Raw genomic sequence first — 12,240 nt, 5'->3', positions numbered from 1 at the left:
AATGTATCATTTCTGAGGGAAGAACGGAGGAATACGCACTTCAGGAGCAGGCCCTCCTAACCCAGATTGAAACTCGCAGGCAGCAAGAAGAGACTCTCTGGCGACAAAAATCCAGGATTAGATGGCTTAAGGATGGGGAGAAAAATACTAAATTCTTTCACAGGTCAACCATTCAAAGAAGAATGCATAACAACATCGCTTTCATCAACAATCAGCATGGGGAGCGTCTGGAGAGGCATGAAGAGGTGGTACAGGAATTCCAAGATTACTTTCAGGACATCCTTAGGGAACCCCCAGGCTGCAGAAATCAAGCAATACAAACTATAGCACAGCATATTCCTAAAATCATAAATGATGATCACAACAAGAGGCTTCTCCAGCCTATTACTATGCAGGAAGTGGAGGACGCTATGGCTCAGCTCAAGGATGGCAAAGCGCCGGGCCCCGACGGATTCACAACCAACTTCTTTCATGCTTTCTGGGAGCACATAAAAAAAGAGGTCTGGGAGCTCGTGGAAGAATCGAGATCGATGCACTGGGTCCTGCCTTCCCTAAACACGACCTTTATAGCGCTCGTTCCGAAAGTGGAAGAAGCCAATACTCCCGAAAAATACAGGCCGATTGCACTGTGCAATGTAATATACAAGCTCATATCCAAAGTCGTGGCGAACAGGCTCAAACCTCTTCTCCCTCTCCTCATCTCGCCAGAACAAACAGGATATGTAGAAGGGCGCCAGATACTGGATGGTATCATCCTCTCTCACGAAGTGATCCACTCTCTCAAGATTCTGAAAAAACCAGGTATGATTCTTAAACTAGATCTCTCCAAAGCATTCGACAAGCTCAGCTGGACTTATATTAAACATATCTTACTTGCATTCGGCTTTAATGCTACCTGGACGCGATGGATCATGAATCTCATTTCCTCCCCTAGCTTTTCCATCCTTATAAATGGTTCCCCTTCTACTCCATTTCATTCTTCTCGGGGCATCCGTCAAGGTGATCCTCTTTCTCCGTTTCTTTTTGTTCTCATGGCTGAAGGGCTAAGCCGCCTTCTCAATTCAGCCACAATCTCCAACTCTTTAAAGGGCATCTCGCTGCATGGTCAACCCCCCATCACCCACCAACAGTTTGTCGACGACAATATGCTTTTTGGCCACCCGTCGGTGCAAGAAGCCTCTGCCTTCAAATTCCTGCTCAATCTTTTTTCAGAAGCCTCTGGCACCTCCATCAACGCCTCCAAATCACAGCTCTTTTTCTTCCATACTCCCATTCTCACTCAGAGGAACATAGCCAGGATATTGGGTTTCTCGATAGCCAAGCTTCCTTCAAAATATTTGGGAGCTCCCCTGTTTGATTCTGCTATCAAACATGCTTCCTGGAGGACTCTTCTAGACAACTTAGAAAATAGGCTCTCCTCCTGGACCTATCGCTCTCTCAATATTGCAAGCAGGATTATCCTCATTAAATCTGTTCTCCAAGCCATGCCTCTGTATTTGTTCTCAATATTGGCTGCCCCGAAATGGGTACTCAAGAGTCTCCGCAATCTACAAAGAAACTTTCTTTGGGGCTCCTCTGGCCATAACAGAAAATGGGCACTGGTCAAATGGACGGAGGTCTGTCTTCCAAAATCAGCTGGGGGGATAGGTCTGAGGGATCCTCTCCACAACAACAACATCATGGGTGCGCACATATGGTGGAATTGGATCTCAAAACCGCATACTCCTTGGGGTCGACTTTGGCATGCCAAATATGCCCCAGGTAGTCCTCAGGAGGAGCTAATCAGATTCAGTTCAACCACCCCTGGCTCGCAGATTTGGAATGCTGCCAAGATACATAGCGCCTTCATTCAAGCGCACAGCTTCTGGGAAATCCACTCAGGTACAACTGCAAGATTTTGGGTCGATTCCTGGCAACAACTCCCCAAACTTGCCTCTCTCTTTCACAAACCCAAGTGGCAAGACACCATGCAGCAGAATGAGCAACTTCAGGTCTATCATTACTGGCAGCAGCAATCTCCCCAAGGTTTTCAACTTTGGAGACCGGCAAACTCATGGCAGGCCAACTGGCAGGAGGAAACTTATGACGAGATTGACCAAGAGCTCAAATTTAGGAAAATCAAATTTTCTGATCAGCAGGATCGCTTGAGATGGGGATACACTACCAAAGGCATGTTCACAACCAAGGAAGCATATCAAATTCTTTATCAACCTTTGCAGCAAAACAAAGATCAATTATGGGACCAAGTCTGGCAATCACACAACTGGCCCAAGGTCTCCACCTTTCTTTGGCTTCTTAGCAAACAACGGATCCTCACATGGGATAACCTTCAAAAGCGAGGATTCATTGGGCCTTCAAGATGCCCCAACTGCAATCTCCATTCCGAGAATATCAAACATCTCTTGGATACTTGCCCATTCGCAGCTCAAATGTGGGAGAGAACCGCAAGATGTAACAGAAGAACAGGTAGACGAGAGGGAGACATTGTCAACACCATCAGGAACTGGCCGCGGAATCCTTTCCAAAGTTCTTTACTTAACGCCCTCTGGAGCCTTCTTCCGGGCTTTATCTACTGGATCATCTGGAAAGAAAGAAATAATAGGATCTTCAAAAATCACAGTTCGCCTCTTGACACCCTTTGGTCCCTCCTCAGGTAGAATCTCAAAGAATCTCTAGCTCTCAGACAATGGCAAGACTCAGATATGCTAGTCTTACCCCAGGAACGACTCATTCTAGCTAACTGGAACCTAGAAATCACCTCTGGAGACCAGATCAAGTCCAACAATGCTATTCACTCTGAGTCGGCTCATGTTTGGTCTCCTCCTGCCATCCATCCTTACAAGCTGAACTTTGATGGAGCGGCTAAAGGCAATCCTGGACCAGCTGGATATGGAGGCATCTTCAGGAATTCGGAAGGCGCTGTTATGCAAATTTATCATGGATCGCTGGGCAGGGACACCAACAACGCTGTAGAGCTTGAGAGCTTATGGCAAGGTCTATGTATTGCAGAATCAGAAAACTTGCTCCCTCTAGAAGTAGAAGGGGATTCACAGATCCTAATAGAGGCCGCTATCCAGATACAATCAGGATCCTCAGCTGCTAAGATCGCCTCGAGCTGGAGGCTTCTAAGTAGACTGGAACAAATTGAAGAATGGCTCAAAACTCCTCGCAGCATTACCTTCAGGCACATTCGGCGAACAGCTAATAAGGTAGCAGACAGACTGGCTAATCAAGGGGTTGATCAGCAGCTCCCATTCTTCTCTGGTCCTTTGAACAGTTCCAATGATACACAACTCAAAGAAGACTACACACTCCTGGTGCACCAAGATCTATCCCTCCCGGATCCGGGTGTCTGATCAGGGTACTGGTTCGTGCGCGTGGACAGCTGCTTGGGGGGGCGCGTGGCTCCTCTCAACCGCCATTCCATCTCCCACAGCACCTGCTTTTAATTCCCCTGCTTACATGATTTATGCCGCATTAATGCAGCCTGACTCTCCTTCTTCTCCGGTTTATCTCCTTAACATGGCGCCCTCCACTGGCGGCATTTGCGTTTCCCCTCTTCGCTCAATTCCCTCCTTTGCTGCAGCGGAGGTTCGTCCTCAATCCATTCCAGGGATTCTCTGGGTCCTGGCTCTTGGGGCGAACTGTTGGCTGCGCCTACAGATCCCTCCCTGCCTCATCTGCAATCTTGCCAGCCTCTTAGTCTCCGCTCTTCATTTCGGCCTTCTGGATACTAAGGCCAAGCCTGCGCTAAACCTTTCCTGCCTCCCTAGTCTCTCAAGCTGCCCGGAACAACCTGGTCTGTTGGATATGCCGAAACTACGTCAGAGGATGAGCAGTAGGAGGGGCAGCTCCAGGGGGCGAACAGGCCGCCAGGTATCCTCCTCTACAACGGATTCTTCGACATTCTGTTCGGATTTCAGCATGGATCGTTATCCAGCTACAAGAAGTGGACGGGGCAGGGGCAGAGGGCTGCATAATGCGGAAGCGAGCTCCCTCAACACTAACTCCGCTCAGCTTCAGTTCCCCTGCAGTCACGGCAATCTCTCCTTCATAGCCTCTGTTACCATAGAGCTCAAGGAAATCAATGCTGGACAGGTTGTAGGTTCCCTTGGGGCGACGACGGAAAAGCCGGCGGATGATAGACTTGGCACAGTCCAGATGAACTATGAGCCGAGCAAAGCTTCAGGCTCAGGCAAAAGCACAGCTGCCCAAATCCTGAAAGATCAAGCAGGCCCGAGCGCATCTACTTGCAGAGAGGGCCACCCCTCTGAGGACGAAGATGATTACCAGTTTGGCTGCCGCATAGTCGAAGAACAGCCTGATTCCTCCCATGGTGATTAATCAGGACGGTGCTCTTTGGTTTTTTGGAATTTCTGTGCGCTCGAGGTTTGTTACTTTTCACCTGACTTACAGTGGCGACAAGTGCTTCCGTCCCAATAGCCTTTCTCCACCGCGAAGGAGGCACTCTGCCAGCCTCTGGTCTCTAGCCTTGTCTCCAGACTCTGCTGCTTTTGAAGTTAGTATTCAGACTTATGTTTCAAGTGGTGTCTTTCGGTTTATTAGTTATGGTCTGGTTCTTCCAGTAACTGTTGTCACAAGGCCCCTGTTCAATTTCCATGTAAAACAACGGGGTTTCTTTTTGTTTTTTTGCTCAAGTTATGGTCAGGGTCTTGGCAGTTCTTCAAGGCAACACTCAGCTAGTTTTTCTCTGATCACTTATAAGTTATGCTTGCAAACATGCCAGTCCTCCAGGCTCGCTTTCAAGAGGCCATGACCTCGTTGTACTATATTTTTGTATTAATATAGAAGTAGCCATATTCAGGAAAGAAAAAAAAAAGTTATAGGTATCCCTCGAGATTGGATTAAGAGGGAGCCCTCACCATGTTTCCAAAGATAAGTATCTTATTCTTTGTATTATCTTTCACATTTGCTTTTCCTTTTCTTATTTAGATGTGTTTATACTAGATGCTAATAACATTTTTTTATATATTTTCCTTGTTTAGGATAAGCTTGCTGATATGCTCAAGGGCTATGGAGAAGATCTCACAAGACAAAACATTGAAATTGATGTCCTATAAGGTTTGTCTAGAAAACAACTCAAAGGTATGTTTTAGATCATAAGTTTTGTTCTCTTCCTGATAAAAGTATATTCATTTAAATCCACTTGACATTGCAAACAAGTGTTATGTCTAGGACCTTTGAATCTTAAAGATTCTTATTTGGGTGATTAATCATTAGATTAAATCTACCCTCATTAAAATCATTATGTTTGTGGAACCCTAAAAGGTTCTATATAAAACCCTAACATAAGGGTATGTCAATGCTAATGTGAAATCCCTAGTCTACTTAGGGTTACTAATGAAATCTAGAAAAATACTATTATTTTGATATTTGTGGTTTTGATGGTAATGTCATGTTTGGAGTCTTAGTATTGAAACCCTAATTCTTTAGGGTTGGATGATAATGTTTGTGTTGAAATCTTAGACCTTTAGAGTTTTTGGAAATTTAGGGTTTGTTGTGTTATGTATTGAAACCCTAGATCTTTAGGGTTTGGTAGGGTTTATAAGAAAGACCCTTATTTTAGCTAGGATGATGTTCTACGTATGAAACCCTAAGTGTATGCTTATCTGTCTGATCAAAACCCTAGCCCGTTATATGTTTGACTTTAAATATATTGATATTTGTGTCTTGGGGTTTGTAACTAAACCCTAGTAGAAGTTTGATATTCTAGGATATGATGTGATGATAAAATCTAGGGTTTACAAAAAGGTTGGTCATATTGTTGAAACCTTAGATTGTGTTGTGATTGGCTTTTGAAGCTTAGTGTCTCATGTATGAAATCTAGGGTTTGCATTAAATTCTAGTAGAAGTCTAACATATGAATTCTAAAGTTGTTGGATGCATTGTAGAACTATACTTGTTTGAATTGCTTCTAGGGTTTGCAATACATTATAGTAGAGTATGTCATATCTTTGGAAGAAATATTGAGACCCTAGATATAATGAAGATTGCTATCTTGATTGAGTTGCTCAAAGTCTTGATGACGAAGTCTAGGGTTTATGACAAACCCTAGCAAGAAGTTGAAGTATAAAAGTATGTGTCTCTTTTCCAATGCTTCAATTATTATATGATTCTGATATAGTTAAGTTTATGCTTTTGAAGTTAGTATTCAGAAGACTCTTCTCTCAATAAGCTTTCATTCATATTCTTTCTGATTTAGTCCTGATGATGGACCCCCTTTGGGGTTTGAAACGTCGACAGAATAAGCACGAAACTGTGGATAATCCGGATCATGCCACTGCAAAAAACTACCACAGAAGCTTAAAATCTAACATAAGTTTATGCTTCTATATATGTAGTTGGTTGTACTTGCTATCTAAGTTGTGCAGGTACATAATCTTCAAGATGTTGAAGATATTCGTAAGTAAAGTTGATTTGGTTGATAAGCATGATAAAGGAAATTATATGAATGGTGATGATCAAGACGACTTTGATAAGAAGGATGGAAGCCATGAAAGATTCTCTGATGTCATAGAAAGAAGTTAATCTCCCTAAGTTAAGAGGGAGCTTGGACAACAGTAAGAGTGTATCTCCCAAGTTGAGAGGGAAGGCATATTATAGTCATGATGAATACCTTGAAGAATAAATTGGAGAATGTATATTGAGGTACTGCTAAAAGAAGGAAAGCAGGATTCAGTTGTAGAAAATGTTGTTGCATGAGAAGTAGGAAAGGGAGCTATATGATTGAGGAAACTTATGTCAAGTTTTGTTTGGAAGCCTCTAAGTCCTACTATAATAAATTGTGAAGCAACATCAAGATGATTGAAAAACCCTGAAGATTTGTGTTTACTTATGTTATTTGAAAGTTTGTTACTGATTGGGGTTGTGATTGTTCAGGTAAATCTCTCGAAGTTTTGGAAGCATGCTTGATTTTACCGATCTGTTTGATCGAGAGAGATTTGATGCATTGAGGCATTATGTGTGTAAAATGCCTGGGAGGACATCTAGTCGGCATATGTGTTGATGTCTAGTTCCCGAAGTAGTAGGGAGGGTGGCGTTGGTGATAGAGCTCTGACTTTGCATTACGCACCTAGTTCCCTGGGTTGATGGTTAGCAAGTAAGCCTAATGGTACCTAGAGAAGCTGAAAGATTTAGTCCATCTTAGTCCCACCCGAATAGATTGCCTTGGTCAGGAATCTAGTCCATGGCACTGTGAGTGCATAAACTCTTCATGGTTCATGTGTTTTGAAATCTTCCATGTACTTGTATATATATGTATGAATACCTCCCCAGTTAAGAGGGAGTGTTGAAGAATGTAACTAGGTTTGGTCTTCATAATTGTACTTGAGTCATAATGTATTTATCAAAAGAAAGAAAAAAAAAAATTATTATTATTGTTATGACTTATTAAAGCATAGATTTCATGCTTGGGTCATCATGTTTTGGGTCAAAGTCCCCATTGAGGACTTCTAGGTTTTGTCTTGAGTCATTAGAGTTATTGTCCATTTAAAGAGACCCTTCTTGGGCTTTTGAATCATGTAAAAAGAATTAATATTGAGTAAAATAAGTCATTTGTCACCTCCACACCAAGTCAGCCCTTACCAGATCAAGTTGGCCTACATGAGGGTAATTCGAACACTAGAAAAGGGTATATCTAGAAGAGCAATTCTATTCACTTGGAGCATATCTCACACAAGTTTGATATCCAAGAGGAGGCAGAAAAAGTGCGAAGTTGCAGAGGAAGGAGGAGATTTGCTGGAATAGGAAGATCAGAGTTTATGGGTTTGTCGCTCTCTCACACGTGTGGATTTACTAGGATATTTACTAGGTCGAAATTATGCTACTGGGAAGGTCGAAGTTCTGGATTTCCTGGGTCGAAATTCTGCTGCTGGGAAGGTCGAAGTTCTAGATTTGTTGGATCAAAGTTATGCTGCTAGGAAGGTCGAAGTTGTGCTACTAGGTCGAAGTTTTGTTGTTGGGGAAGTCGAAAGTTTGTTGCTACTAGATCGAAGTGTTAGGTCGAAGTTGTTGCTGGAAGACTACCATTTGCAGAAGAAAGGAAGGGTTGACTTGGTGATTGGAGGAAATTTGTGTCTAGGTCAGGAGTCTTGGATCATCTCATGAAACTATTAAAGGAAGAGTTGTTGATTGGGTTTTCCCCTAGATAGGGGTTTTGCCCTGGTTGTCTGCCTAGATCTGGTGCCTTTGATTATCGTATTATGGTTATTGGTAATTGCTTGATGAACTAAGATAAAAGAACACAAGAAAGTTAATAAGAACATAAGAATCTCACAAGTAATTATCAACATAAAGAAAATATTTATGCCTTTTTTATTTTCCAACATTGTGTAAGTTTAATATTATCTCGTTATATTTTGCATGTTATTCTCTGAAATTAGGGTTTATCTCATGCCATATTAAAAAGTGCAATATCTTTCATTAACTCTTGTTTCTATGTGATTATGCAAAATTTGTCATTCAAGAATCCATTAAAGGAACTTGTTTTCATGCATCTTTTGACCTTAAATCTCCTATGAAAGAAGTTGCTAGGGTTTCTAAGAGAAGCAAATTAGGCTTCCACCCTCTCTATCCAAGTCCTTCCATCATTGACCTCGCCCTAATTGACTCCATTGCCCAACTGAATAGAAGCACTAGTCTAGTTGTGGAATCACCTTTAAAATTTCTCAGTTTTCTTTATTCCTTGGTAACTAGGGTTAGGTTTGGTCTAAATTTGCATTTAATAGCATTTTTGTTCCTACATGTTATTGTCATTTAGGTGTGAATTGAATTTATTAATATTTGGAAATAAAAATCTAGCATTTATTGCATGTTTTTACCCCAAATTTAGGTCTGACATCTAGGGTTTATGTGTTGTTTTATGCATTTTTAGCCATTAAAAACCTAAAGTTGACCTATCCCTTGCTTACCTCTTTAATAGCCTTCAATCCTTTGTTGATCTCATCATTTAGAGGCTATTTCTTGGTTGTTATATGGCTTTGCATGTTGTAAATTGACATGTCATAAAAACCCTAGCTTGTAAAAGTTTTTCTTCAATTTGTTGGGGTTGGTGGAAAGTGTGCTTGAACATTTGTAGCTCTTATCTTGACCTCTAAGGCTTTACTGCTACCTTCTCCCATAACCATTAGACTCTTATCACCCTCGAACCTTCCTTTACTGAAGATATTTTTGGGTGATTTATCTGCAAGCTCTTTAGCAAGCCATTTGGCTTGGAACCCTAGTCATCTAACCTCTAAGTCTTGCCAGGGAAGCCTCCATTGTGGGGTTAACATTCAACCACAAAACAGCAGGAGAAAGGCTGGGGTGACCGTGGTGGCTGATCTCTTTGTTGCCATAGGACCTAGATTGTCTAGTGAGACTTTGCACTAGGCCTGCTAGATTTTGCGGTAATAGACCACAACCACCCAGTTGAAATTTGACTTTTTGAGGGCTCATAATCACTTACTACTTCAATACAATATCAGATTTTAAAGCGCACATACAAGACATTGAACACAAGAGAAGGAAAAGCCTGCACACAAATCATTGAATTTATATTGATCAACAACAGGTACTTATAATACAAAATTTGTTTCAAAATTGGTTGCTGAAGATAAGGATAGATATTCAAACAAAAATAGATCTAACTGAAAATTCTCTATCTTATTTTCAGATTGTGCTTAGCCTCTCTTGCATAAGCATGCTACCAATTTTAAAATGTTTTTCTTATTTTGGCAAATAAGGCAACCATCTCAGATGAACGCTACTTATTCTAACCGAAATAATGTCTTAAGACTTCAGTTATAAACATTCATGCAGCTATGGGTGCAACTTCATCCCTAAGATTATATTTGGGACCAAATTTTCTGAAAAAGTGATTCTTGAGGAATTCTTAAAGATAATTATTTACCGCAGAATCTTCTTAGCAATTTTCCCGTAGGTACACGAGCACTCTGTGTACAAATTCCTTGGAAGTTTCTTGAAGAACGTATGCATCATTGTCAGGTAATTTTTACCTTCTTTTATGGTCAAGATTTTAACTGGCCAGCTTAGTATAGTTTCCTCCTTTTGGACCATGCATAGGTAAACATTAATCCATCTTAACATCTACATATCTTACAGCCCTGGATTGAATGGATTCTCAATGAGAAACAGGTCCATACAGTGGTTGCAGAGGTTTTCATAAGACCAGATCTTCCACCAAGTCTGACAAGTATTCCATCGTTTCCTTGGTTCTCCCTTCCAGAGTGAAAAATGATAAGAGTGACCGTCGGGATTCTGGAGTCTCATGTAGTGGATGCACATATGCCATCCAATGGATGGGGCAAGAAGGATAATGCTGATAAGCCTTTGTTTTCTATGGTTGCCCTAGTGGTTATGTTTTTCTTCTCTAGTTAAAATAAGTTTTTGCATTAACCCATGAGGTGTATATCAGTTGGTTGGAATGGGGTATAGTCCCCACCAGGTCTCAGTTTCAAACTTCATTAGGAGGGCTGAGGATAGAAACCACTTTAGGGAATTAAACTATCCCAAGGGGCGTCCAGGCTCGCACAATCCTAGTGATAGCATCCCACTGTGGGTTGACCGTTCTTCTTCCATCCAATAAATGGGCTGGCCCCGGACTGGGCTCAGCCTAGTTACACTAAAGAAAAAAAAAAACAAATACGTTCTTGCATTTTGACTGTACTATCATATATCCTCCAGTAGTAGCAAAAAGGGTGGAATCGGACAAAACAGCATATTTCTTTCTTGTTTTCTATTCCCCTCACTGTAGACATCTTTCTTTTCTTAATACTGGTATATGGTGTCATACTCTCTGACCACAGGCCAAGAAATCTGTGAAAGTTATGAAAATGACTGTAAATCATTTTCTTACTTACCTGAATTTAGCAATCCTTTTGTGGTTTTCTTTTCTTGACGATGTTTGAAACTAGGACGTTGCGGTCAACTTGTGTGTCACCGATACTTTCTAGTGGACACCATTCTCTTCATCTGCGACACAGAAAACAGCCTTCATTCTGTAGCAGGGATGCATGTGATATTCGATACAGCAGGAACATAGCTTCACTTGTGGTTTTCCATGTATAGGATTTTTTTCCCTTCAACCTCCTTTTTTGTTTTCCGTGAATCAAATTTGAATTTTAGGTTAGTTATGCGGTTTCCCAAGAATGACCACTATCAGTATAAATCATGGAGAGATGGTACAGGAAGCAGTTGGGTAATGTTGATAGCCAGGTAGAATCAATACCCAAAAGACTTGATTTGCAGTTTATGATCAATTATTCCCTTGTTCCTAAGGGTGGATCTCGATGACTTGTTATATATCAGACTAAATTTTTTTTAGTATGCCCACTGGGATTAATTTGGAGAGCACCCACTATTCCTGTATTTCGGCTTATGACAACATATGCAACCCATTAATAATCTAAGCATAAATAAACTAAATTCAGGTGTGGGGATCAGCAACAGTAGTGGTGATGATATACATACCAAGGCTAATTGCTTGCATGGTCACCTGTCTGAGGTGAATAGATCTGATAGAGTCCATGGCGTTTCCAATCGTACCCATTTCTTTGATTTTCAGTGAGGAAGTGATGGAACTTCGATTCCAATTTCAAATCTGATTGAACTCGAATTTCTTATTATCTTCTTCTGAGAGTAATTACAGGATATATATCTTTGATGGAGTTGGCTGACCCTCCTCTGAAGCGGAAGCTGAATTCATGCGAGAAATCAGACGAGAGTGAAATGTTTGAATTAGTAAGAAAGGTACCCAGCCGTTTTGGTGGACTGGTTTTGGGTCTTCTAATTTGATTTTTGTATAGTTTATTCTAATTTTGATTTTTATATGATTTGTATCGCTTGACATGCTATAGCTTTGCAATATTTGTAATTTTAAATGGTAAATTTAGAGGGTACTGTAAATCTATTACCTATTTGTTTTTTAAATGGTTTGGAATAACATAAAGGATATTGAAATATTTAGTTTTTAAAATGATATATGGTTAATATTATATTATTTAATTACATGGGAGTATTAAATGGCGTTGAATTTATTTAATTAAATTTAAATTTCTAATTTCTAAAAAAATGTTTAGTTAAATTTTGGTCAATGTTGTTTAGTTAGATTTTGGTTAGTGTCTAATTTTTTTTAATAATTAATAATTACATTTTTGTTAGTGTTTTTTCATGATATGTGAACCATAATTTTATTTCAATTGTATATTACATTGATTGAAA

General features: G+C 40.6%; 1 protein-coding gene across 3 annotated transcripts in view; it reads right to left on the bottom strand.

Moving 5' to 3' along the window:
• LOC149191461 (uncharacterized) overlaps positions 1-11,829 on the bottom strand; it is a 311,627-nt gene extending 299,798 nt beyond the window's left edge. Inside the window, exons 1-2 of one of the 3 annotated variants that reach the window (XM_089406243.1) lie at positions 11,616-11,829; positions 11,491-11,569 (exon numbers count right to left, since the gene is read on the bottom strand). In XM_089406243.1, coding sequence (XP_089262369.1) covers positions 11,491-11,569 — 79 coding nt within the window. In that variant the 5' untranslated portion in view covers positions 11,616-11,829. Of the gene's footprint in view, positions 1-11,490 lie in introns of all 3 variants that reach the window. The other 2 variants (XM_089406241.1, XM_089406242.1) reach the window with 2 other exon arrangements.
• Positions 11,830-12,240: the final 411 nt, after the last annotated feature.

The sequence above is a fragment of the Pinus tabuliformis genome, chromosome 2_2 (assembly GCF_031772625.1).
Source record: "Pinus tabuliformis cultivar Carrire ecotype Pingquan chromosome 2_2, CPIR1, whole genome shotgun sequence".
NCBI classification, from domain to species: Eukaryota; Viridiplantae; Streptophyta; class Pinopsida; order Pinales; family Pinaceae; genus Pinus; species Pinus tabuliformis.
Note: the sequence above shows the minus strand (reverse complement) of the source record. Positions and strands in the feature narration are given on the sequence as shown.